The 25,634-nt window shown below is 50.8% G+C and overlaps 3 protein-coding genes across 3 annotated transcripts in view; all 3 read left to right on the forward strand.

Moving 5' to 3' along the window:
• The window catches only part of LOC116954677 (C-X-C chemokine receptor type 3-like), a 26,603-nt gene extending 24,513 nt beyond the window's left edge, over positions 1-2,090 (forward strand). Inside the window, exon 5 of the mRNA XM_032975376.2 lies at positions 1,835-2,090. Within this exon, the coding sequence (XP_032831267.2) occupies positions 1,835-2,090 (256 nt within the window). The remainder of the gene's footprint in view (positions 1-1,834) is intronic.
• Positions 1-25,634, forward strand: part of LZTFL1 (leucine zipper transcription factor like 1) — a 132,973-nt gene that overhangs the window by 62,201 nt on the left and 45,138 nt on the right. The window lies entirely within an intron of this gene.
• SLC35B1 (solute carrier family 35 member B1) lies at positions 11,277-25,200 on the forward strand. Its single transcript, XM_032975537.2, has 9 exons — positions 11,277-11,746; positions 18,539-18,642; positions 18,925-19,055; positions 19,215-19,245; positions 20,683-20,858; positions 21,092-21,218; positions 22,149-22,255; positions 22,483-22,636; positions 23,399-25,200. Exons 1-9 carry the CDS (start codon positions 11,571-11,573, stop codon positions 23,443-23,445), a joined length of 1,053 nt encoding a protein of 350 aa, XP_032831428.2. The 5' UTR covers positions 11,277-11,570; the 3' UTR covers positions 23,446-25,200.

A 25,634-nucleotide genomic window follows, 5' to 3' on the forward strand; every position in this document is an offset into this window, starting at 1 on the left:
TTATCTGAACCGGTCCCGGGCCTCCCCTAGGTTGACTCAGCCTCAAATGAGTACCTGGTGCGGTGTGTAAACATCGTCACTAGGGAGACAAAGGCGGTCGGGCGTGGTGCTGGCCACCCACCCCCTCGTGTACCGTTCCGGCCTTCATAGGTGCTCGCTAACAGCACTTGCCCCTACAGTCTGTTAAGGCTATACGGGGGATCTTTGTCTGTGTGTGTGCGTCTGTGTGTGTTTTTTTTTGCATCGTGGTTTGGTGGTAGTCAAGGGATGGCTCCCTATTGCTCAAAACACGTTATGTATGCCGATGATCTGGTAATTGCTGCTCACTCAGAGGAGGAGTTGGAGACGCTGCTGCTGAGACTGGAGCGTGCCACTAAGAGGTGGGGCCTGACCATCAGCCCCACCAAAACTAAGCGCCTGCCTGGGTATTTTGTACCATCGGACACTCCACCCTCTCCACAACTCCCCATTGGTGATGGGGCATTGGTGATGGGGCAGTTGTGGAGAGAGTGGAGAGTTTCCCATACCTGGGCAGTGTGCTCATGACCGGCTCCGGTTTGACAGCAGAGGTCTCACTCCGAATCAGTCGAGCGGCATTATCTTTTCATCGGTTGCGTAACGCTGTGTGGAAGCTGCCTGGTCTGTCGCTCCGCACGAAGCTTCGGGTCTTCTCGGCCACAGTCATTCCCTCCCTTCTCTACGCTTGCGAAACGTGGACCCCCCTAATGTAACATCTTCGCCGGTTAGAAACATTTAGGCTGGCCTGCCTACGATCCATCTTGGGTTTAACCAGGCTAGATTGTGTGAGGAGCTCACATATTCTTGAAAGATCTGGACAAAGTCCCATCGGTGAGCTCCTCCGGCAGGCAAGGCTGCGTTGGCTGGGTCATGTAGCCTGCATCCCCAGCCACCGCATGCCTAAACAGCTTTTGTTCGGCCGGATCGAGGGGGCTAAACGGGCGCGGCATAGGCTAGAGAAGAGATGAAGTGATGTGGTACAGGAGGATGTGGAGCTGAGTGGACTTGCCGATGACTGGTACCAGCGGTGTCAAGATCGGCCTCTGCGGAGGAGGCTCGTGAAGGACGCGACTGGGCAGTTGGAGGCAGTCGCCCTCCAACAACAATGGAGGGGGGAGGAGCGACGCTCACAACAACGAGCGGAGCGCCGGGTGGCTAAAGCACAGCCAGTTGGCACAGTAGGGGGCACAGGCGGTCCATCAGCCAGTCATCTCAGTCAGTCGACCCGTGGCACCTGGGTCTGCCCCGTAACCTCCTGCCAGCGGGCGTTAGACACTTTACATGGCCTCAACGTGCACATAGCCTGGCACAAGCGTCATGGTGACGTCACCGCCACTTGTTGTGTCTGTGTGCGTGTCTGTGTGAGTGTGTGGTTGTTGTAAAAATTGACTTCCACGGTAAACTGAATTCCCATGGTAAATTGGACTTCCATGGTAAACTGAATTCCCACGATAACTAGATTCCCATGATAAATTTGACTTCATGGTAAACTGAATTCCCACGGTAAACTGGACTTCCATGGTAACTGGATTGCCATGGTAAATTGGACTTCCATAGTAAACTGGACTCCCACCAACATTCCAAGAGCCGCAATGGAGCCCTTAAAGAGCCGCGTCGCGGTTTCCAGAGCCGCACGCCCTGCCGACCCCTCATCATTATGACGGCGATGATTTTGTTTGTAGTGAGACACTCAGATGACGTTGTTGATGATGATCATCGTCACCACGGATCATCGTCGGGCAAGACAGAGCTGTCATCACCATCACCACCACCACCACCACCACAACTCTCTCTCCTCTTGTATCTGGCCCCGCAGATTCACGGCCAATCTTGTCACGGAGGTGCTCGCGTACAGCCACTGCGCCATCCACCCCGTGCTGCACGCGTGCCTGAGCCGCGCGTTCCGCCAGCAGCTGCTCGCAATGCTGCTGCGGTCACCGGCCGCGTGGGGACGACGGCCACGGGCCCACAGGGCCGCAGCCGTCGGGCCCGCGTCCGAGGGGGCGTCGTCGGGCAAGACGGAGCTGTCTCTGTCTGCCCGGGACACCGTGCTGGTGCACACTGTGATCTGAGTGTGTGAGTGAGTGTGTGTCTCTCTCTCTCACTGCTGTGTGAGTGTGTGTGTCTCACTGCTGTTTGAGTGTGTGTGTCTCTCTCTCACTGTGATCTGAGTGTGTGAGTGTGTGTCTCTCTCACTGTGATCTGAGTGTGTGAGTGAGTGTGTCTCACTGCTGTGTGAGTGTGTGAGTGAGTGTGTCTCTCACTGTGATCTGAGTGTGTGAGTGTGTGTGTCTCACTGCTGTGTGCGTGTGTGAGTGTGTCTCTCTCTCACACTGTGATCTGAGTGTGTGAGTGTGTGTCTCTCTCACTGCTGTGTGTGCGTCTCTCTCTCTCACTGTTGTGATCTGAGTGTGTGAGTGTGTGTCTCTCTCACTGTGATCTGAGTGTGTGAGTGTGTGTGTCTCACTGCTGTGTGCGTGTGTGAGTGTGTCTCTCTCTCTCACACTGTGATCTGAGTGTGTGAGTGTGTGTCTCTCTCTCACTGTGATCTGAGTGTGTGTGTCTCTCTCTCACTGTGATCTGAGTGTGTGTGTCTCTCTCTCACTGTGATCTGAGTGTGTGAGTGTGTGTGTGTCTCTCTCTCACTGTGATCTGAGTGTGTGTCGCTCTCACTGCTGTGATCTGGGTGTCAATGTCATAGTAATCTGAGTGTGTGTCTCTCTCACTGCTGTGTGTGTGTCTCTCACTCACTGTGATCTGGGTGTCAATGTCACTGTGATCTGAGTGTGTGTCTCTCCCACTCCTGTGATCTGGGTGTCAATGTCATAGTGATCTGAGTGTCTCTCTTACTGTGATCTGAGTGTGTGTGTGTCTCTCTCTCTATGCTGTGATCTGGGTGTCATTGTTACTGTAATCTGAGTGTGTGTGTGTATCTCTCTCTTTCACTGTGATCTGTCTCTCTCTCACTGTGATAGCCGTGCCCTGCACACTGCAACAGACTCGCAACACTGTGATCCAAACGTCATCAAGTGCAGCGAGTCAATGGTCTTCGCCCAGTCACCAACGACTGCCCAAAACAATCACCATATCATATTCTTATTCTTAGTTCTTTCGGTAAAGTCACGTTGAAGGGAAACAACAAAATAATAATAATATATATAACAATGAATAAAAATGACCATATCGTGGAACAAGCATCGTATCGTATTCACTTTGGTTTTGACACAACCTAGATGCATTTCAATTCCAGATATGAGAATAGGTTTTCCCCTATTCTTAGCTCTTTCGGTAAAGTCACGTTGAAGGGAAACAATAAAATAATAAAAAATATATAAAACAATAAAATTCTCACGACGTTTCGACCATAACACAAACGGTCATCATCAGGTGTGAAAAAACAACGGCAAGAAACATTTGAAAGAAGTTTCTTGCCGTTGCTTTTCACACCTGATGATGACCGTTTGTGTTATGGTCGAAACGTCGTGAGAATTTTATTGTTTTATATATATTTTATTATTTTATTGTTTCCCTTCAACGTGACTTTACCGAAAGAGCTAAGAATATTAATTACTGCAGTCACGAAAGCTTTAAATCAATAGGTTTTCCCCTTTTTTCTGACAACAAAACAGCTGCGTTAAGATGTTAAAACACCAAACTGAAACCTTTTACAAGGAATCATGTCTGCCTAGTCTCAACACTGAAAGCTGTCTCTGGTGTGGACCAATGAGTTCCAAAGACAATGCATACATTATCAGAGTTTTTTTGGATGCATTCTGACCACAAGCATTGTGGTTAACGCAGACGTGATTCCTTGTAAAAGGTTTCAGTTTGGTGTTTTAACATCTTAACACAGCTGTTTTGTTGCCAGAAAAAAAGGGAAAAACCTATTCTCATAATTTGGTAGTGGCAAAGGGGAGGTCCCATGTTTCAGATATGAGAATTAAATATCGATTTGTGTCTGTTCTAGATTTGAAGTTTTCGTGACTGCAAGGATCCACATTCTTTGGTTCTTTCGGTAAAGTAACGTAGGTGACAAAAAATGAAATTGATTAAATCGATTGCAACACAAGCAATCATCATCATCAGGTGGTCGTCCCAGGTGGTTGTCACACCTGATGATGATGATTGCTTGTGTTGCAATCGAAACGTCGTGATTCATTTATTTTTTTATTTTTTCCCACCTACGTGACTTTACCGAAAGAACCAAAGAATATGGATTTGTGTCTGTCTTGCGACAATCTCATGGCAGGTGGGCGCAGTGGTATTACGCGTGCCTCACACCTCACAACAACAAGGGGCCTGGGTTTGATTCCTGACTTGGGCAACGTTCTGCGTAGAGTTTGTATGCCCCCTCCCCCTCCCTCCCTGTTCCGCACGGATTTCCTCCGGGCTCTGTGGTTTCCTCGCATAGCTAAACAAAAACAACACCCTCGTCCCGAACATAAAGTGAATCTGGTATTGGCCAAAAAAAGCATCCCAAGTAATGACAAAAAAAACCAACCTCCAAATTACGTTCAACTTCTTTCGCGCCGTACGTAGCCAACCATGCTAACCGGGGGTACTAATCATAATAAAGGTTTTTGTGTTCGATCGCGTAAGTAGGAATGTGTCCTAACACCCTGCACCACCTGACACAGCCACTAATTGTTTTGTCACGCAAACAAAATGCGTCAATTCGTTACTGCTTCAGCGCACCGGTGTGTTGGAGAGTAAATACACAACATTCACAATGTAAGTACTGCAACGTTTCGCTGGTAATTACATCCAGCATCGGGCACTGTAAAATGATTAAATGAATCCGACGGCAGACTGAATGATAAATAATGTTATTACTAAATTATGTTTTTTTTAATGCAAAAGGTGTTCAATCTGCGTCAAGGGGCGGCCTCTTTAGATCCAGAAATCTCGTGACAGGAATCACTTTATTCTAAATATCACAGCTACGTGTTCGAGCATGGATCAAGCATGGATCAACCTTTGTATCCTTAAACATCGCCGATTACCATTCCAGGATACCTTATATGGGCAAAGTCAAACCCGATGATTCCATATATGGGCATAAAACGTTAACATAATGTATCATTCATTCTGTCGCGGATTCATTAGATCAGTTTCAGTTTTTTTTTTCCGTTTCGTTTATTAGGTAAAGCCCCGTGAGCCATGAGGCTCTTGACTCGGGTGCAAACGCAAACGCAAAACAAAACAAACAAAAAAACACAACCAAAAAGAAACATCTTAAAGTGACGACGCGCAAACAGAAACATCCAGGGAAAAAAAAAAACAATAAAAATCTTCCAGAAAAAAATGCACCGTGTATCAACGCTGTGTGCAAAAATCCCAACGGGATGCAAGTCTAACAATAACAACCATAAGACAAATTTAGATAAAGTTATCAGCGCTACTGCTCTCAGAAGGTTTCCGAAGTGGCTTTGTCATCGCACGGCATGGCAGCACGGTTAGAATTGGCAAACATTTGTAAAGTATGGCCTGAACTATTGTTGTTGTTGTTGTTGTGAAATGATGGATAATTGTCATTTATATGTGCAGAATTGAACTTGGTATGTGTGCCCATCCTTATGAACACGAATGTTCACGGAATACTGTGCTATTTTGCAAAGCTGACTGCTCTAGCATTACTGTAATGATATCAGTTTATAGATTTCGAAAGTCTTACGTTGTTGGTTAGCATTTCCTGTGTGACTAATCATTATGAGTACGCATTAACACTGCACTCTGGCGTGTCTGCATGTGAACATTAAATGCCGCATTGTTTAAAAAAAAAACGCATTCAATACTCTAATTAATTTTGATTTAAAGCTTTCGTGACTGCAGGATTCATATTCTTTCGGTAAAGTCACGTTGTGCTAACGTTAAAAATAACCGCCACTTTTTTAAAAATGTTCTTGCTGTGGTTTTCACACCTGATGATGATCGCTCGTGTTGCAGTCGAAACGTCGTGAGAATTTTATTGCTTTATATTTTTATTATTTTATTGTTTCCCTTCCACGTGGTGACTTTACCGAAAGAACCAAGAATACTATAATAAAGTTGGCTTCATATTTAAAACAAGAACGCGTGTGTGAGCTGTCTTGGCTGTGGCTAGAATGTGTGTCCCTCCACGTAAAGAAAAAGAGATGTATTCTGTACTCTCTGGTTCTTTCGTTAAAGTCACGTAGGTAGAAAAAGAAAATAAATACAAAATCTCACGACGTTTCGATCGCAACCCAAGCGGTCGTCCTCAGGCGGAATTTTTTTTTTATCCAGCAGTGGAACTCCTGAACCAGCTCCGCTTGTGTTGCGGTCGAAACGTCGTGATATTTTTAAAATCTAATTTAATTTTTCTACCCACGTGACTTTACCGAAGGGAACCAAAGAGTATGGATTCCTGCAGTCACGAAAGCTTCAAATCACAGATCGTCTTCTGTACTGTGTGTGAAAGTGTTTTCTACGCATCCCATCAGCCGCACAGCCTTCTGCGAGGGCATACTTGCGGTAGCGTTGGTTTCATACGGAAAATAATCCTCCTGCTCCGGATTCGGGCGTTCAGTGTCTTGTCGGCGATGTCAGCTTTGCATAGTGCGAGTGCTGTCCATGATGCAGTGGTACCTCGGTATACGCCGTTAATTCGTTCCAGAAGGGAGGACTTATACCGAAAATGACGAATACCAAACGAAATGTTTCCCATAAGAAATAAAGGGTAAGGAAATAATCCGTTCCAGAGTATAAGAAATTATATTTTATATGGCATATTATACATTAATGGGGTATGAAATCATTTAGACACTACTTATTACTAAAGCGCATACATAAATTTAAATAAATGCATAAATAAATTAAAACCTAACCATTTTCTTTGTAGCCTTGGCGTTTCTCACTAAACTTCTTGGGACCCATCTTGAATGAATTCGCAAACAAATTCACGGGAAAATGACACAAAAAACACCAAGTGAAAATTCACGGAGAGTTCTAGCAAGGGTCGTGCACTGAACGAGATCGACAGGCAGACTGAGGAGCGGCGCATTGTCTCAGTCGTGAACGGGGTCTTCGCGGGTACGTGGTGACCTCATCCCGACCCATACAAGTTCTAGCAAGCGAGGCGTCGTATCCCAAGCAAGACGTCGAAATCCTAAGACATTTTTTTTCTCGTCGAAACACGATGTATACCAAATTCGACGTATTCCAAAGCGGTCGTATACCGAGGTACAGTGAGGGAAAAAGTATTTGATCCCCTGCTGATTTTGTACGTTTGCCCACTGACACAGAAATGATCAGTCTATAATTTTAATGGTAGGTTTATTTGAACAGTGAGAGACGGAATAACAACAAGAAAATCCAGAAAAACTCATGTCAAAAATGTTATAAATTGATTTGCATTTTAATGAGGGAAATAAGTATTTGACCCCCTCTCAATCAGAAAGATTTCTGGCTCCCAGGTGTCTTTTATACAGGTAACGAGCTGAGATTAGGAGCACACTCTTAAAGGGAGTGCTCCTAATCTCAGCTTGTTACCTGTATAAAAGACACCTGTCCACAGAAGCAATCAATAAATCAGATTCCAAACTCTCCACCATAGCCAAGACCAAAGAGCTCTCCAAGGATGTCAGGGACAAAATTGTAGACCTACACAAGGGTGGAATGGGCTACAAGACCATTGCCAAGCAGCTTGGTGAGAAGGTGACAACAGTTGGTGCGATTATTCGCAAATGGAAGAAACACAAAATAACTGTCAATCTCCCTCGGCCTGGGGCTCCATGCAAGATCTCACCTCGTGGAGTTGCAATGATCATGAGAACAGTGAGGAATCAGCCCAGAACTACACGGGAGGATCTTGTCAATGATCTCAAGGCAGCTGGGACCATAGTCACCAAAAATACAATTGGTAACACACTACGCCGTGAAGGACTGAAATCCTGCAGCGCCCGCAAGGTCCTCCTGCTCAACAAAGCACATATACATTCCCGTCTGAAGTTTGCCAATGAACATCTGAATGATCCAGAGGACAACTGGGTGAAAGTGTTGTGGTCAGATGAGACCACAATGGAGCTCTTTGGCATCAACTCAACTCGCCGTGTTTGTAGGAGGAGGAATGCTGCCTATGACCCCAAGAACACCATCCCCACCGTCAAACATGGAGGTGGAAACATTATGCTTTGGGGGTTTTTTCTGCTAAGGGGACAGGACAACTTCACCGCATCAAAGGGACGATGAACGGGGCCATGTACCATCAAATCTTGGGTGAGAACCTCCTTCCCTCAGCCAGGGCATTGAAAATGGGTCGTGGATGGGTATTCCTGCATGACAATGACCCAAAACACACGGCCAAGGCAACAAAGGAGTGGCTCAAGAAGAAGCACATTAAGGTCCTGGAGTGGCCTAGCCAGTCTCGAGACCTTAATCCCATAGAAAATCTGTGGAGGGAGCTGAAGGTTCGAGTTGCCAAACGTCAGCCTCGAAACCTTAATGACTTGGAGAAGATCTGCAAAGAGTGGGACAAAATCCCTCCTGAGATACGTGCAAACCTGGTGGCCAACTACAAGAAACGCCTGACCTCTGTAATTGCCAACAAGGGTTTTGCCACCAAGTACTAAGTCATGTTTTGCAGAGGGGTCAAATACTTATTTCCCTCAATAAAATGCCAATCAATTTATAACATTTTTGACATGTGTTTTTCTGGATTTTTTTGTTGTTATTCTGTCTCTCACTGTTCAAATATACCTACCATTAAAATTATAGACTGATCATTTCCTTGTCAGTGGGCAAACGTATAAAATCAGCAGGGGATCAACCAAGTGTAATACTTTTTTCCCTTACTGTATGACTGTAATAGGTTTTTTTACCCTTTTTTCTGGCAACAAAACTGACACCTTTTCACGAGGAATCATGTTTGCATTGACCACAACACCTGCGGTCAGAATGCAAACAAAAAACAACTCTGATAATGTATGTGGCATTGTCCTTGAAATTGATTGGCCCACACCATAAGGCACGTGCGCCTTTTGGCGTCATCTGGACCAACACCACGTGAGACTGGGCTCTAAGAAAAGCTGTCTCTGGTGTGGACCAATCAATTTCAAGGACAATGCCACATACATTATCAGAGTTGTTTTTTGTTTGCATTCTGACCGCAGGTATTGTGGTTAATGCAAACATGATTCCTCGTAAAAAGGTGTCAGTTTTGTTGCCAGAAAAAAGGGTAATAAAACTATCATTATATTTTGTTACTGGCAAAGGAGGCCTCATGATGCTCTCCATGAGTTCATTTCCCCTGTCTCTGAACGGGTAAGCTGCATCATCATCATCATTATAGTCATCATCGCCATGCAACACCACCACCATCACCACCACACAATCATCACCACCAATTATTCACCACCACCACCACCACGATCATGATTTCATGATTTTCCAGCACCGTCATTATATCACCAACAACCATCACTTTACCACGATCATTAATTACATTATTGTCACTTCACCATCAACAACCATTATGCATTGAGATTATTTAGATTATTTTAGTGCTATACATTTCCAAACCACGGGCCACTTTGCTGAGCTATCAGTTGTGGTGCCCAGGTCGCTTCTGAAAAATAAGTTAATAGCTCAGTGGGCTTTGCCTGATAGAATGGGGATGATTTAGTATTTTATTTGTTTGTGTTTGAGCGATTTGTTTACCTTTCTTACCAAGTTTGGCACAGTAGGGGGCACAGGTGATGCATCGGCCGGTCATCTCAGTCGACCCGTGGCACCTGCTGGGTCTTTCCCATGACCTCCTTCCTGCCCGCGGGCATTCGACACTTCCACGTGGCTATTAAAGCGCACCTAGCCTGGCACAGGAAACTTTGCAGGCGACACCGCCACTTTAGTGGCGAATGGCGGCAATTGTTGTTGGTGTTGTTTAGCTTTCTTGTACTGACCGCTCCTATCATTGTTTTTGCATCGTTTGTTGTTGCGACGTTCTTACCCCGTGCCCCTGTCGGATATATGTCATCGGATTTCTACTCCAGAAGTATGAATATAGATTCCAATTGTGACCATCACCACCATCACCACCATCACCACCATCACCATCAACCACCATGACCACCATCATCATCACCATCACCACCATCATCACCATCACCACCATCAACCACCATCGTCAGCACCATCACCACCATCATCACCATCACCACCATCAACCACCATCATCACTATCACCACCATCACCATCACTACCATCAACCACCATCATCACCATCAACCACCATTATCACTATCACCACCATCAACCACCATCATCACCATAAACCACCATCATCACCGTCACCACAATCACCATCAACCACAATCATCATCACCATCATCACCATCAACCATCATCATCACCGTCACCACAATCATCACCATCATCACCATCAACCACCATGACCACCATCAACCACCATCATCACCATCAATCACCATCACCATCATCATCAACCACCATCATCACTATCACCACTGTCAACCACCATCACTACCATCAACCACCATCATCACCATCAACCACCATCACCACCATCATCACCACCATCACCACCATCAACCACCATCACCACCATAAACCCCATCATCATCATCATCAACCACCATCATCACTATCACCACCGTCAACCACCATCACTACCATCAACCACCATCATCACCATCAACCACCATCATCACCGTCACCACAATCACCATCAACCACAATCAGCATCACCACCATCACCATCAACCACCATCATCAACGTCACCACAATCACCATCAGCCACCATCATCACCGTCACCACAATCACCATCAACCACAATCATCATCACAATCACCATCAACCACCATCACCACCATCATCACCATCACCACCATCAACTCCATCATCATCGTCACCACAATCACCATCAACCACAACCACAATCACCATCACCACCATCAACCACCATCATCACCGTCACCACAATCATCATCACCATCACTACCATCATCACCATCAACCACCATCATCACCGTCACCACAATCACCATCAACCACAATCATAATCACCATCAACCACCATCATCACCGTCACCACAATCATCATCACCACCATCAACCACTATCATCACCATCAACCACCATGACCACCATCACCACCATCATCACCATCACCACCATCAACTCCATCATCATCGTCAAGCACCCATCACTGACAGTTGCCAAGGGCAACGCCCCGTGATGACGTCACGCCGCTCTCGTCCAATCGCGTGGCTCCACGCTTCCCCCCACCACTCAGCCCCCCGAGCAGCCCGGCCTAGGCCTCCGCTCGACACAACTCGCCAGCCTCCTCCTCCTCCCGCATCTTCTTCTTTCTCCTCATCATCTACCTCCTCATCACCCTCACGCGTCTCCTCCTCTCTCGTCCGTCACAAGGCAACAACCCCCCAGGCTCACGCCGTCGCTCGACGGCCGGTTGTCGACCGTCCGCGGCCTGCGCTCTTTTTTGTTGTTTTACCGGTCTCGGATAGAATCCTCAGCCGGGGTTACCCCACCGACACCCCCGCGGCCGGGGCCGCATGAGCGCGTCGGGGTCTCCGCACGTGGCGTTCGAGGTTCCCGTGGAGGCGGCCGCCGCTGCTGCGGCCGCGTCGGCGGCGGCGGGGATGCTGCGCAACGAGAGGCTGCGGCTCGGGGTGTGCTTCGTGGGAGTGTTCGTCTGCTACTTCTACTACGGCATCCTGCAGGAGAGCATGTGAGTGGGTTGGGCACTGTGGGGGTGCGTGGGGAGATGGTGGGGGGGGGTGCGTGGGGAGATGGTGGGGGGGGTGCGTGGGGAGATGAGGGGGTACATGGGGAGATGGGGGGGGTACATGGGGAGATGGTGGGGGGGGGGTGCGTGGGGAGATGGTGGGGGGGTACATGGGGAGATGGGGGGGTACATGGGGAGATGGGGGGGGTACATGGGGAGATGGGGGGGGTACATGGGGAGATGGGGGGGTACATGGGGAGATGAGGGGGGTACATGGGGAGATGGTGGGGGGTACATGGGGAGATGGGGGGGGTACATGGGGAGATGGGGGGGTACATGGGGAGATGAGGGGGGGTACATGGGGAGATGGGGGGGTACATGGGGAGATGGGGGGGGTACATGGGGAGATGGGGGGGTACATGGGGAGATGAGGGGGGGTACACGGGGAGATGGGGGGGGTGTACATGGGGAGATGGGGGGGTACATGGGGAGATGGGGGGGTACATGGGGAGATGGGGGTACATGGGGAGATGGGGGGGTACATGGGGAGATGAGGGGGGTACATGGGGAGATGGTGGGGGGTACATGGGGAGATGGTGGGGGGGGGGTGCGTGGGGAGATGGTGGGGGGGTACATGGGGAGATGGGGGGGTACATGGGGAGATGAGGGGGGGTACATGGGGAGATGGGGGGGGTACATGGGGAGATGGTGGGGGGGGGGTGCGTGGGGAGATGGTGGGGGGGTACATGGGGAGATGGGGGGGTACATGGGGAGATGGGGGGGGTACATGGGGAGATGGGGGGGGTACATGGGGAGATGGGGGGGTACATGGGGAGATGAGGGGGGTACATGGGGAGATGGTGGGGGGTACATGGGGAGATGGGGGGGGTACATGGGGAGATGGGGGGGTACATGGGGAGATGAGGGGGGGTACATGGGGAGATGGGGGGGTACATGGGGAGATGGGGGGGGTACATGGGGAGATGGGGGGGTACATGGGGAGATGAGGGGGGGTACACGGGGAGATGGGGGGGGTGTACATGGGGAGATGGGGGGGTACATGGGGAGATGGGGGGGTACATGGGGAGATGGGGGTACATGGGGAGATGGGGGGGTACATGGGGAGATGAGGGGGGTACATGGGGAGATGGTGGGGGGTACATGGGGAGATGGTGGGGGGGGGGTGCGTGGGGAGATGGTGGGGGGGTACATGGGGAGATGGGGGGGTACATGGGGAGATGAGGGGGGGTACATGGGGAGATGGGGGGGGTACATGGGGAGATGGGGGGTACATGGGGAGATGGGGGGGTACATGGGGAGATGGGGGGGTACATGGGGAGAGGAGGGGGGTACATGGGGAGATGAGGGGGGTACATGGGGAGATGGTGGGGGGTACATGGGGAGATGGGGGGGGTACATGGGGAGATGGGGGGGGGTACATGGGGAGATGGGGGGGTACATGGGGAGATGGGGGGGGTACATGGGGAGATGGGGGGGGGTACATGGGGAGATGGGGGGGTACAGGGGGAGATGGGGGGGGGTACACGGGGAGATGGGGGGGGGTGTACATGGGGAGATGGGGGGGTGTACATGGGGAGATGGGGGGGTGTACATGGGGAGATGGGGGGGGTACATGGGGAGATGGGGGGGTACATGGGGAGATGGGGGGGTACATGGGGAGATGGGGGGGTACATGGGGAGATGAGGGGGGGTACACGGGGAGATGGGGGGGGTGTACATGGGGAGATGGGGGGGTACATGGGGAGATGGGGGGGTACATGGGGAGATGGAGGGGTACAGGGGGAGATGGGGGGGGTACACGGGGAGATGGGGGGGGTGTACATGGGGAGATGGGGGGGTACATGGGGAGATGGGGGGGTACATGGGGAGATGGAGGGGTACAGGGGGAGATGGGGGGGGTACACGGGGAGATGGGGGGGTGTACATGGGGAGATGGGGGGGTGTACATGGGGAGATGAGGGGGGGTACATGGGGAGATGAGGGGTGTACATGGGGAGATGGTGGGGGGGGGTACATGGGGAGATGGGGGGGGTACATGGGGAGATGGGGGGGGGGTACATGGGGAGATGGGGGGGTACATGGGGAGATGGGGGGGGTACATGGGGAGATGGGGGGGGGGGGTACATGGGGAGATGGGGGGGGGGGGGGTAAATAGCATACAGGAGGCCGTGGGTTCGATCCCGACCCTGTCACCGGCTGCATATTTGGAGTTTGCGTGTTTCTCTCTCCGTGGTCTCGTGGATTTTCCGCCCTGGTCCTCAGGTTTTTCCCTCCACATTTAAAACCAACATCACGCGTTTAGAGTATTTGGCTGCTATGAATGTGATAGTTTTAGTTTACATGAGTAGACATTGGGGGGGATGGAGGTACATGGGTTTAGGGGTGGTACGTGTTGGATAAATGGTGAATGAATCCGGAGATGTATGGGAGACACGGTGGGGGGTGGTGATGGTCGGAGTGGGGGGGAACTGGAGGACACGTGGACAATAGAGACGGGAGAGACGTGGGCGATAAGGACACGGGGAAATGTGAGACGTGGTGCTTTGTAGTATGGCTGAACGATTAATCGATTTCAAATCGAAATCGTAATTTGAAACTGCGATTTGCAAATCGCAAAGGCTGCGATGTTTTGCGATTTGAAAAGTCCGATTACTTTCTTATTGGAATTATTTTATTTTGTATTATAACTTTATTTAACTTAACAATTGTTCTAGATTTTTAATTGTTCTATTTCAATTAAAACACTTTAATAAATAAATGTTGGAAGCAATTCATATCATTTAAGTTATCTTCCTTGCATTAGAATATATAGAGCAGTTCATATGTTGATGGTATCACGTGGTAATGCTCCATCACGTGTTTTAAATCTATTACACGGTGAATATTGAACTGAAGCTTGACTTTTAAAAAATGTAATCGCAATATCTGTCAGAAAAATCGCAATTAGACATTGTCTGCCAAATCGTTCAACCCTACGTCCTAGGAACGTCCTTCTCGCTACTTGGAACTGCTGAACCGCTTTAGGATGAGGCGGCGAGACATCGGAGAGAATTTCACCAGGCTGTCCAAATACAGACGATTATGTTATGACATCTTAATTTTTTTACCACATTCGTGTTTGGTTTGTTGTCCTTAGCCCGCACCTCCGATTCGCACGGTTGGCTACGTACGGTGCGAAAGAAGGTCAACAAACATTTCCACATCATATACTTCGCATCGATTTTTACCCTGTAAATAGCAAATGCATTGGCCTCACGAAAGTTTTGGCAGCTTAGCCCTGCGTATCCAGTTGGCAGCGTGGGCACGGCTTAGTTCCAAGTACAGGAGTTCTGACGTGGCACGGTTTACCTCGTGCTGTTGTGTATTTGACAGTGGTTAGACGCACTGAACCCGGCTCACCGGGGTTCGAATCCCGGCCAAGGCCAACACCGTTTGGCGAGTGGTATCTGAACCGGTCCTGGTACCCAACCTCCTTTGCTTTCCCAATCCAGCTCCGTCCCTCCTCCGCCTTGCCTTCTACCATCCCACAAGGCCAGCCTGGTGAAGTATGGTCAAACAACAGCCGTGACCGATATGGCATGTGGGAGACCTTCATGCAGTCGTAGATTCAACCGAGATGTAAATGTCACCTTGCTTATGAATGAATAACTATTCAGCTTTTTAAATAATTTTTTATCGTTATTTTTCAGAAGCGACCTGGCCACAAATGATAGCCCAAGGAAGTGGCTTATCATACAGTGAGGGAAAAAAGTATTTGATCCCCTGCTGATTTAGTATGTTTGCCCACTGACAAATAAATGATCAGTCTATAATTTTAATGGTAGGTTTATTTGAACAGTGACAGAATAACAATAAAAAAATCCAGAAAAACGCATGTCAAAAATTGTATAAATTGATTTGCATTTTAATGAGGGAAATACGTATTTGACCCCTCTGCAAAACATGACTTAGTACTTGGTGGCAAAACCCTTGTTGGCAATCACAGAGGTCAGACGTTTCTTGTAGTTGGCCACTAGGTTTGCACACATCTCAGGAGGGATTTTGTCCCACCACTCTTTGCAGATCTTCTCCAATTCATTAAGGTTTCGAGGCTGACGTTTGGCAACTCGAACCTTCAGCTCCCTCCACAGATTTTCTATGAGATTAAGGTCTGGAGATTGGCTAGGCCACTCCAGGACCTTAATGTGCTTCTTCTTGAGCCACTCCTTTGTTGCCTTGGCCGTGTGTTTTGAGTCATTGTCATGCTGGAATACCCATCCACGACCCATTTTCAATGCCCTGGCTGAGGGAAGGAGGTTCTCACCCAAGATTTGACGGTACATGGCCCCGTCCATCGTCGCTTTGATGCGGTGAAGTTGTCCTGTCCCCTTAGCAGAAAAACACCCCCAAACCATAATGTTTCCACCTCCATGTTTGACGGTGGGGATGGTGTTCTTGGGGTCATAGGCAGCATTCCTCCTCCAAACACAGCGAGTTGAGTTGATGCCAAAGAGCTCCATTTTGGTCTCATCTGACCACAACACTTTCACCCAGTTGTCCTCTGAATCATTCAGATGTCCACTGACAAACTTCAGACGGGCATGTATATGTACTTTCTTGAGCAGGGGGACTTTGCGGGCGCTGCAGGATTTCAGTCCTTCACGGCGTAGTGTGTTACCAATTGTATTTTTGGTGACTATGGTCCCAGCTGTATTGAAATCATTGACAAGATCCTCCCGTGTAGTTCTGGGCTGATTCAACACCGTTCTCATGATCATTGCAACTCTACGAGGTGAGATCTTGCATGGAGCCCCAGGCCGAGGGAGATTGACAGTTCTTTTGTGTTTCTTCCATTTGCGAATAATCGCACCAACTGTTGTCACCTCACCAAGCTGCTTGGCAATGGTCTTGTAGCCCATTCCACCCTTGTGTAGGTCTACAATTTTGTCCCTGACATCCTTGGAGAGCTCTTTGGTCTTGGCCATGGTGGAGAGTTTGGAATCTGATTGATTGATTGCTTCTGTGGACAGGTGTCTTTTATACAGGTAACAAGCTGAGATTAGGAGCACTCCCTTTAAGAGTGTGCTCCTAATCTCAGCTCGTTACCTGTATAAAAGACACCTGGGAGCCAGAAATCTTTCTGATTGAGAGGGGGTCTAATCCTTATTTCCCTCATTAAAATGCAAATCAATTTATACAATTTTTGACATGCGTTTTTCTGGATTTTTTGGTTATTCTGTCTCTCACTGTTCAAATAAACCTACCATTAAAATTATAGACTGATAATTTCTTTGTCAGTGGGCAAACGTACAAAATCAGCAGGGGATCAAATACCTTTTTCCCTCACTGTATGGACATTTATAGCAGCCAAATAATCTGAACGCGTGACGTTGATTGTAAATGTGGAGCGAAAAACCGGAGGATCCGGAGAAAAATCCACGCGACCACGGGGAGAGAGAGACACGCAAACTCCAAATATACAGCAGGCGTCAGGGTCGGTATCGAACCCACGACCTCTTTCATACCAGGCGAGGTAGTTAACATCTCCTAGCCACCGTGATGATGGTGAGAGAGAGACACGCAAACTCCAAATATACAGCAGGCATCAGGGTCGGTATCGAACCCACGACCTCTTTCATACCAGGCGAGGTAGTTAACATCTCCTAGCCACCGTGATGATGATGATGAGAGAGAGACAGGCAAACTCCAAATATACAGCAGGCGTCAGGGTCGGTATCGAATCCACGACCTCTTTCATACCAGGCGAGGGAGTTAACATCTCGACGCTGCGGCGATCTAATAAGTCGGTTGCCTCATCCACATTGGTGGTGCCCAGCTAGTGGTGTCAATTCCACGGTTATATGGCGGGCGACGGTGTATCCTTAGTTAACTATGAAGCAAGCACACGACAGTATTTGCCACGTTTCGGTGGTGAGAATAATTGTTCTTCAGTGGACCGGTGTGAGCGGAAGCAATCGTAACGGGCGTGGCGAGTTTGTACTCTACACGTGAGAATCTTTATTGGGTTATGTTGGGTGGTATAAGGGGTTAACGACAGATTAGCACAGTTGAATACGTACGGTGTGAAAGAAGTTCAACATACGTACGTACGGATCAATTACGAGGCCTAGCCTAATTATCAATGATGAATTGGCAAGCACTGCTGTTGTCTGTCGTGGCGACTAAGTGGTGCCACTTTATCGACCTCGTACAGAAGGATTGATGTTTAAGGGTGACGCTGGGGAACGATGTACTGTACTTGTATGTAGTGTTGGGAGCCTATGATGATGGTATGTTGTCTCTGAGTGTGTTGGTGTCGTGTGTACGTGTCACGTGATATCTGGGTTTTGCGTGTTGCTTGTCTGTGTGTGTGTCATGCCTTTCTGAGCTTCCCCAAAATCTACTCTGCCTTAAATGAGTACCTGGTGAGAGGTGTGAAAATCGGCTATGGGGAGACAAAGGCGGCCGGGCGTGGCGCTGGCCACCCACCCCCTCGTGTTCTGTGCAGGCCTCCGTAGGTGCTCGCTAACAAAAGTCTATATATGGGGTATATTTATCACGTGTATGTTGCCTGGGTTTGTTGTTGTGTTGATGCGCGTCTCGTGCGTGACGGTCTACGTGCGCGTCTGTCTGTACACGTGACACGTATGGGCGCGCGTACGTCGCACGCAAAGGCACACGCACGTCATACCCGAGAGTGTGTGTGGTTGTGTGCGCTAACAGCGCTTGGCCCCAACAGTCTGTTAAAGGCCACCCGGGGGGATGTTTGTTTTGTTTTTGTGTGCGAGCGAGCAGCACGCGTGGACAGTACGGCTCGGGAGACGTGGAGGAGCGGTTCCGGTTTGCCATGTCACTCGTCTTCGTGCAGTGTGTGATCAGCGCGCTCTTCGCCAAGCTCGGTACGGCGAGCACCGACCGCCCTGAGCAACGGCAGCGAAGCCAATTGCCTCCCTGAACCGCCATTCGCTCACGGCCGGTGCGGTGGCCATGCGCGCGATTCCGGAGGCATTGAGGGTTCGGAGGATCACCGGCCAAATGTTGTGAAACTCCCTTTTCCCGTGCGTGTCGAGGAGGGTCATCCGCGGTGTTCCTGCGCGCTCTGTCCTCCCATCACCGTGATCATTGTTGCGATTATAGCCGTCGCCATCGTCTGGCTGATGCGGTGCGGTGCGTGCGCGCAGTGATGACGTACGTGACGCGGCCGGCGCCCGACCGCACGGCGGGTTGGCTCTCTGCGGCCTGCGCCGTCTCCTACCTCGGCGCCATGGTCTCCAGCAACTCCGCGCTGCAGTACGTCAACTATCCCACGCAGGTGTGTGCCGACGCACCCCGCGTCACACCCCGTGCCACACCCCGCGCAACGCCGTCCCAAATGCAACGTTCATGATAATAAGGTCGAGAGGCTCTCGGCGAGGCTTTTTGGGGTAAATGAATGTTGTTGCACGTGATTTGTGACTTTTCGCCGTTTCAGGTGCTGGGCAAGTCCTGCAAGCCCATCCCAGGTGAGACACGACGCCGTCAAAACGTATGTATGTTGAGCTTCTTTCGCGCACCGTATGTAGCCAACCGTGCTCATTGACCCGTTTTATATTAACCGCTGGCAGTGACTTTAATGCCGTGTTTACGCCGGAGCTGTCGAAAGTTGCACAACTTAATTATCGCCTGCAACTGTTTTGAGTAGTTGCTCAACCAGGGCATGTCCCTTGACATATGGCCACGCCCTTTCTCTGGTTAATGCCACCCACTTCCCTCCAACTCACGTGAAGTCGCATGGCAGAGCATGCATATGTTGCACGTCGAGGTGAAGTGTGGCGGGCGGCACGGTCCGCCGTCCGTCGTGAATGACGGAGCCTGACGAGGTGCAAGCGCTCGGGATTGCACCGAGAGTCCAGAGGAAGAGCAGATGGATCGGGGGGGCAGGGGGGGGAACCGTGTACAATCCAAGACAACCACATTGGCTGTTACAGGGCGTGCATTGAGGAAGACGCGTCAATTAACCGTTTAAAAATAGATTGAGCTCGCGTCTGCGCGCACCGAATGTTGCATGAAGGCATGAGCCCGGCTTTTAAGTGCCGGTTTCAAGTGTCGCGCTTGCAGCTGCTGGCCCTGTCAGATGCCGGGAGAGCTCAAGGGATGTGACCTCTTAATTTCAAGCGCTCTCGATGAGATATCCGGCCGGATGGTTCGGCGAGTCGTACACGTGTATGCACCGATGTATATCGAACGTCTTTCGCACCGCACGCAGCCCACCGCACTAATCGTGGGTCTGCGAGTTCAAATCCCGGCCGTGGCTTGGCACGTCATCCCCTCTGTGTGGATAACAATGCCGAACTCCGTAATGGAGAAATACATTTTTTTTTAAAAACTGAGTGATGCGCTCCGGATTCCATTGGTTTTCACTAGGTTGTGACAGTGTATCTAGTGTCAGGAGACTTGGGGTGGGGGAGGCAGTTTTGAGGATGCAGTTTATAAAAATCCTCTACGCCTCTGTCCACCCAGCAGCATAAACGGACACGCCGCATTAGATTGGCGGGTCGTGTGTGGTGGGGGTAAAGTGTGGGTTTTCTCGCGCCTATTTCGAGACGTCCGCCCAGCGCGGAAGAGAAGGCCAAATGTCGTCTGGAGAGGGCACTGGAGCTCTGTCTAGTGGAGGCGCTTACACGAGCAGTTGGAGCGAGTAAAGAAATTGCAGGGCTGCACCTTTGCCCGCCTCTAACGCAGTGTCACTTCGATGAATTCCAAAAGAGGACCAGGGAAGGGGACGCGAGTGGGTTGTGCGCCAGCGAATCGGAGCTCTTACGCATGCACTGCCCCCCTCCCCCGCCGCGTGTCGTTAGACCGCTTCACGACACACCGATGCGTAGCTGTTGGACCACGGCACACCCAAGCGCTCGCTGTGCCGCCCCCCCCCCCCCCACCTCCTCCTCCTCGCCCCGCAGTGATGATCCTGGGAGTGCTGCTTGCGCGCAAGCGGTACCCGCTCATCAAGTACCTGTGCGTGCTGCTCATCGTCGTCGGCGTCGCCATGTTCCTCTACAAGGGGAAGGGCGGCGCCAAGGGTGGCGACGGCGGTGGCCCTGAGCAGGGCTACCTGGGCTACGGCGAAATCCTGCTGGTGAGGACCGTCAAGCACGAAGCTGCCCCGCCCCCCCCCCCCCTCCCCGCCGGGGCGATCCCCCCCCATCATTGTTGTCGCCGTGGTCATTCATGGTTTATTATTCACTTATTTAACGATTCGCGCGGTTTGTACAACCTCGGCCTGTAATCCGAGGGAGAGGCTTTGTTGTTGCACCTCGCCCCTGGTGTCTAACTGCTTACGTCTCGGTTTGTTGGGGGGGGGGGGTCCAGTTGGTGTCCCTGACGCTGGACGGGCTGACGGGCGTCACCCAGGACAAGATGAAGTCTCGCCACCAGACGGGGTCGCACCACATGATGTTCAATGTGAACCTGTGGTCGTCACTGCTGCTGGGAGTGGGTACGTGCCTGTGTGTGTGTGTGTGTGGCGTGGTAGTCCAGTGGCTAAGTGCATTGTGCTGCGTACCCGGCTCCCCGAGGTCAACATCGGTAACGATTATCTGGACCGGTCCTGAGCCGCCTCCCCCTAGGTTGAGCGTGTATGTTGAACGTCTTCAGAATCAGAATGGGTTTTATTCGCCATGAAAGTTCACACCGACACGGAATTTACTTTGGCAGGATGGTGCATACATTCAACATATAGGAATCTAAAATCTTAAATAAGTGGTAAACAAGTCTAACTAACACCAAGGGGCTGAAGTATATAAAATTGAATAAATATGGAATATAAAATAGCTTTAAGATATAATTTAAAAATAAAAAAATACAAATAGGTTAACATAGTAATATCGGCAAGGTGTCATCTTTCGCACCGTACGTAGCCAACCGTGCGAGTCGGAGGTGCGAATACCTGGTGCAGTGGCTAAACATCAGCACTGGGAAGACGAAGGTGGCCGGGAGTGGGTGCTCGCCCATCCACCCCATCTAGTGGCAGCCTTCAATAGGTGCTTTCTCGCTGCGTTTGTCCCAACAGTCTGTTTAAGGCTATACGGGAGATATTTCTGCGCACGCGAGTCCTGGAATGGTCAGTGCCGAGTCCGGTGTAAGACTCGCAGCAGGGCGACCGTGTCCTCTTGTGTTGCGTCGACGTCCTCCTCCGCGTTGTGACGCGAAAATCCACGGCCTCGTTCTCATTCTGCTTGTCCCGAGGTCGTGCCGTCGAGGGGTCGCGTTGTGACGAGGTCACGTCCTTACCAGGTCATGTCGCCGAGAGGTCACATCGTCACGAGCTCTCGTCCCTAACTAGGTCACGTCATGAGGTCTCGTCGTCGAGGGGTTGCGTCATTAAGAGGCCGCGCGGCGTTGCGTTGTCCCCGTGTCGTGCTTGCAGGCGTGCTGGTGACGGGGGAGATCTTCGAGTTTGTCAGTTTCACCGAGCGACACCCGGCCATCCTCTACAAAATCCTGCTCTTCAGCATCACCAGCGCCCTCGGACAGGCACGTCCAACAGACCCGCTCGCAAAGACCACGCGCACACACTGATACGCGCACGAACGACTGCTTGCTCACGCCGCTGCCGGCGCGAGGGCCCTCACCAATCGGAGCTCAAGATAACCCCTCCGGGAGAGGGTATTTGGCCTATTCTTCCAGACTAACCCGACGTCGTCCAGCGTCCTCCAACTGCCGGGTGGTTGTTGTTGTTGTTGTTGTCGTCTCTGCCGTAGAATTTCATCTTCATGACGGTGGTGTCGTTCGGGCCGCTCACGTGCTCCATCATCACGACGACGCGAAAGTTCTTCACCATCCTCGCCTCCGTGCTGCTCTTCTCCAACCCCATGTCCAGCTTCCAGTGGGTGGGAACCGTCCTCGTATTCATGGGTGCGTGGGGCGCACGGGCACACGCGGGTGGTGGGGGGGGGGGGGGAGTGGTGTGGCGTGGAGACGGGGGAACGCGAGGGTAACGGGCGAGCATGGAGACGCGACATCGACAGGGACATGGATGGGTTGGTGGGGGGCACACAAGGAATGGGGACACGAGAGGGAGGGGCGGATACCGAGCGGCAGACATGAGAGCACCGGGACTTGGGGCTAACGAACGCAGGGACGTTAAATGGCGTCTGTGACAAAGGGCTTCGTAGCTCATCAGATTCCTCCAGTTTAAATAAAAATTCTGAAAGGTATGGTGAGAAAAAGGGGGGGGGGGTATGGTGACATGGGGGACACCAGGACAAGGTGGGGGGTGGGGGGGGACAAGAGACAGGGCATGAAACGCAGGGATGAGAGGCATGGAACAGGAGGACGTGTCAGCGGAAGAAACGAGCGAAGGATCACGTGGGGACCGGTAGTGTAGCGTTTAGCGCTACGAACCTGGCGACCCGAGTTCGATTACTGCTCACTGCCAACACAAGTGGTGAATATCTAAACTGGGCCTGGGTTGACTTGGCCTAAAATGAGTACTTGGTTTTGTGTGTAAACATCGCCACCGAGGAGACAAAGGCGGCCGGGCGTGGTGTCGGCCACCCACCCCCTCCTGTGCCATGCCGGCCTTCACAGGTGCCCGCCAACAGCACTTGCCCCAACAGTCCGTTCAGGCTATACGGGGGGGGGCGGGGATGAATCTTTGTCTGCGTGTTTCCGCAGGCCTCGGCATGGACTCGTTATACGGGAAGGTCCCCAAGAAAGCCTGAGGCCACTGTGACAGTGCAAGCCATCGACCACGGCGCTCTGCTGGGACCAAGTCTTACCGCTACTCCTGCTGATCTGCACGGCCCCACTCAACCTGCGCCTCTCCCCCTCGGATTCTCTTGGAGTGCCTCTTATCTCTCCTTTGCCCCCTTCTCCGTCAACCACGCCCGCTCTCTAATTACATCCTTTTGTTTAATCCAGGAAAGCCTTGGCACTCATTTTATTTTATTTATTTTTTTTGCACGAGAGGGACCTCTTGCCATGCTGGGACGTTCGGACAATTCCGTTTGGCTTTGTGCGGTGGGACACAAAACCGGTGGACAACCCCGGAGAAAACCCAGCACCCGTAACAAGGCTGGGTCCAGGGTGACACTTGGTGTCATGTGTAGATAAAACTGAAGGATCCATTGCTGTTGCTGCCACCTCAGCCCCAGTCTACACCACCTGGTATCCCCAGGCAGTCTCCCATCCAAGTACCAGCCAGGCTCAAGTCCGCTCAGCTTCTAAGTTCTGACGACCGGATGCCCTCCTTGACACTTAGTGCCTATACCGGTCGAACGCTTACCACTCTTCTGGCTCATCTCCACGGTCAATGCCCCTCTCTCTCCCCATCCCTGCTCCACCCACCTTACCCTTCTACCCGTTTCCCTACCCCCACACAACCCTTCTAATTTTCTCTTTCCCAACCAGTTTATTTCACTTTGTTTTCCCCTTTCACATCAACTCTGCCGTCCTCGCTGGGCGTTCCTGCACGAGGTGGAAAAAGCAACTTGGTGAAGCCGGTGGGGGGGTGTTGGCGCCGCCCTTCCCCCACCGCCGCCCCCCCCCCCTCTCTCCCTGGCGTCCTCCGACAAGCGGCGATGCAGCACGTGCACGCCAAGAGGCACGCGGAGAGAACCACCACGCAAGTCTCTCTCACGCGCGTGCCGTCCAACGGACTCCACAAACTGAGCACTTTCGTCTGGGGTGGGGCTGGGGGTGGGGGGGTGAAAGGAATCGCTGTCCATCGGACTAACTTTATTTAAAAATACCGCAAAGTAATTTTAATATTGCCGCGTGACGGTTGTCCGAGTTTGTTTTTAATTGTCGTTGCGCGAATGTAAAATTATCGTGCAGGTGTGCGACGGAGACTTTTGTGCGCGTGTTGATAATCGTGAAGATGGTCGTTTCCCCGTCACTTGGTTCCCTTTATGCTAGGAGCGCTTGACATCTCACATCTCGATGCACTTTGAAAGGGATTTCATCTGCAGGCGAGGGGTTAAAAACAAATTATGGATTCTGGACGCAGGGACCTTGACCTGCTCTTGCCGGCGAGGTCCCCCGGCAGATCTTCACCCTTTCACTGTAAACCAGCAGGCGACCTGTAGTCTCATGGTTAACACACCCGCAGGGTTAACCAGGGCAGCCACACCACTGCAACGGTGAACCTCCTAACTAGCAGCAGCTACTGCTGCTGGCCCATGTGTGGCAGCTGATGAACCGGCACAGCTTCACACCTCGTGCCCCCCTGCCACAAGCCACCTGTAGTCCAGTTGGATTGATACATTTGATGTGGAACTTCACCCTTGGTTCTCTGTGCAATTCCAAGCTATCCAAGGAAAAGCCTCACGGAAAGCACAGGCAGCCAGCCCCCCCCCCCCCCCCCAATCACTGTTAGGCCCTGGTCACAGGTGGGAGAAAATTATAGTGGGGAGCCAGAGACTGTGAACAAGCGCTGTTGTCCATTGTGAAATAAACCCCCCTCCCTCCTCCCATGATCACTTTCTCCCTGCTGGTGGTGCGTGTACATTTCTGTGCGCCATGCTTTCATGTTCATTGTGGAGTGGGTTATTTTTGGCAAGTGCACCACCTGCCGGTGCAGTTTGACACGTGGGGTAGGCTTTAGAGACCAATATTCATATTGAAGGTCGTTGGGTTACATTAAGTATAAATGTCCATCTGCCACCACCCAACACAGCCAACCAGTAAGGTTTGTCACGTCAACAAAACGTGCCAATTAGTTAATAGTTTAGCCAACCACTGTATTGGAGAGTAAATCGACGTTAAGCATTTCAGTATGACGTTTCACTGGTAATTACATCCAGCATCATGGGTTGATTTTTCCGGCAAAATTTCCCGATGCGGAATGTAATTACCAGCGAAAACGTCGCAGGTGCTCAGTTGTAAATGTGTATTTACTCTCCCACACGCA

This window comes from Petromyzon marinus, chromosome 56 (assembly GCF_048934315.1).
Source record: "Petromyzon marinus isolate PM22_M1 ecotype Great Lakes invasive population chromosome 56, UKy_Petmar_22M1.pri1.0, whole genome shotgun sequence".
Lineage (NCBI taxonomy): Eukaryota > Metazoa > Chordata > Hyperoartia > Petromyzontiformes > Petromyzontidae > Petromyzon > Petromyzon marinus.

Coding starts and splice junctions, on each gene's coding strand:
- SLC35B1 (XM_032975537.2), top strand. CDS start 11,571: ATGAGCGCGTCGGGGTCTCCGCACGTGGCGTTCGAGGTTCCCGTGGAG. Junction 11,747..18,538: donor GGCATCCTGCAGGAGAGCAT/GTGAGTGGGTTG, acceptor GCGAGCGAGCAG/CACGCGTGGACAGTACGGCT. Junction 19,246..20,682: donor GTCCTGCAAGCCCATCCCAG/GTGAGACACGAC, acceptor CTCGCCCCGCAG/TGATGATCCTGGGAGTGCTG.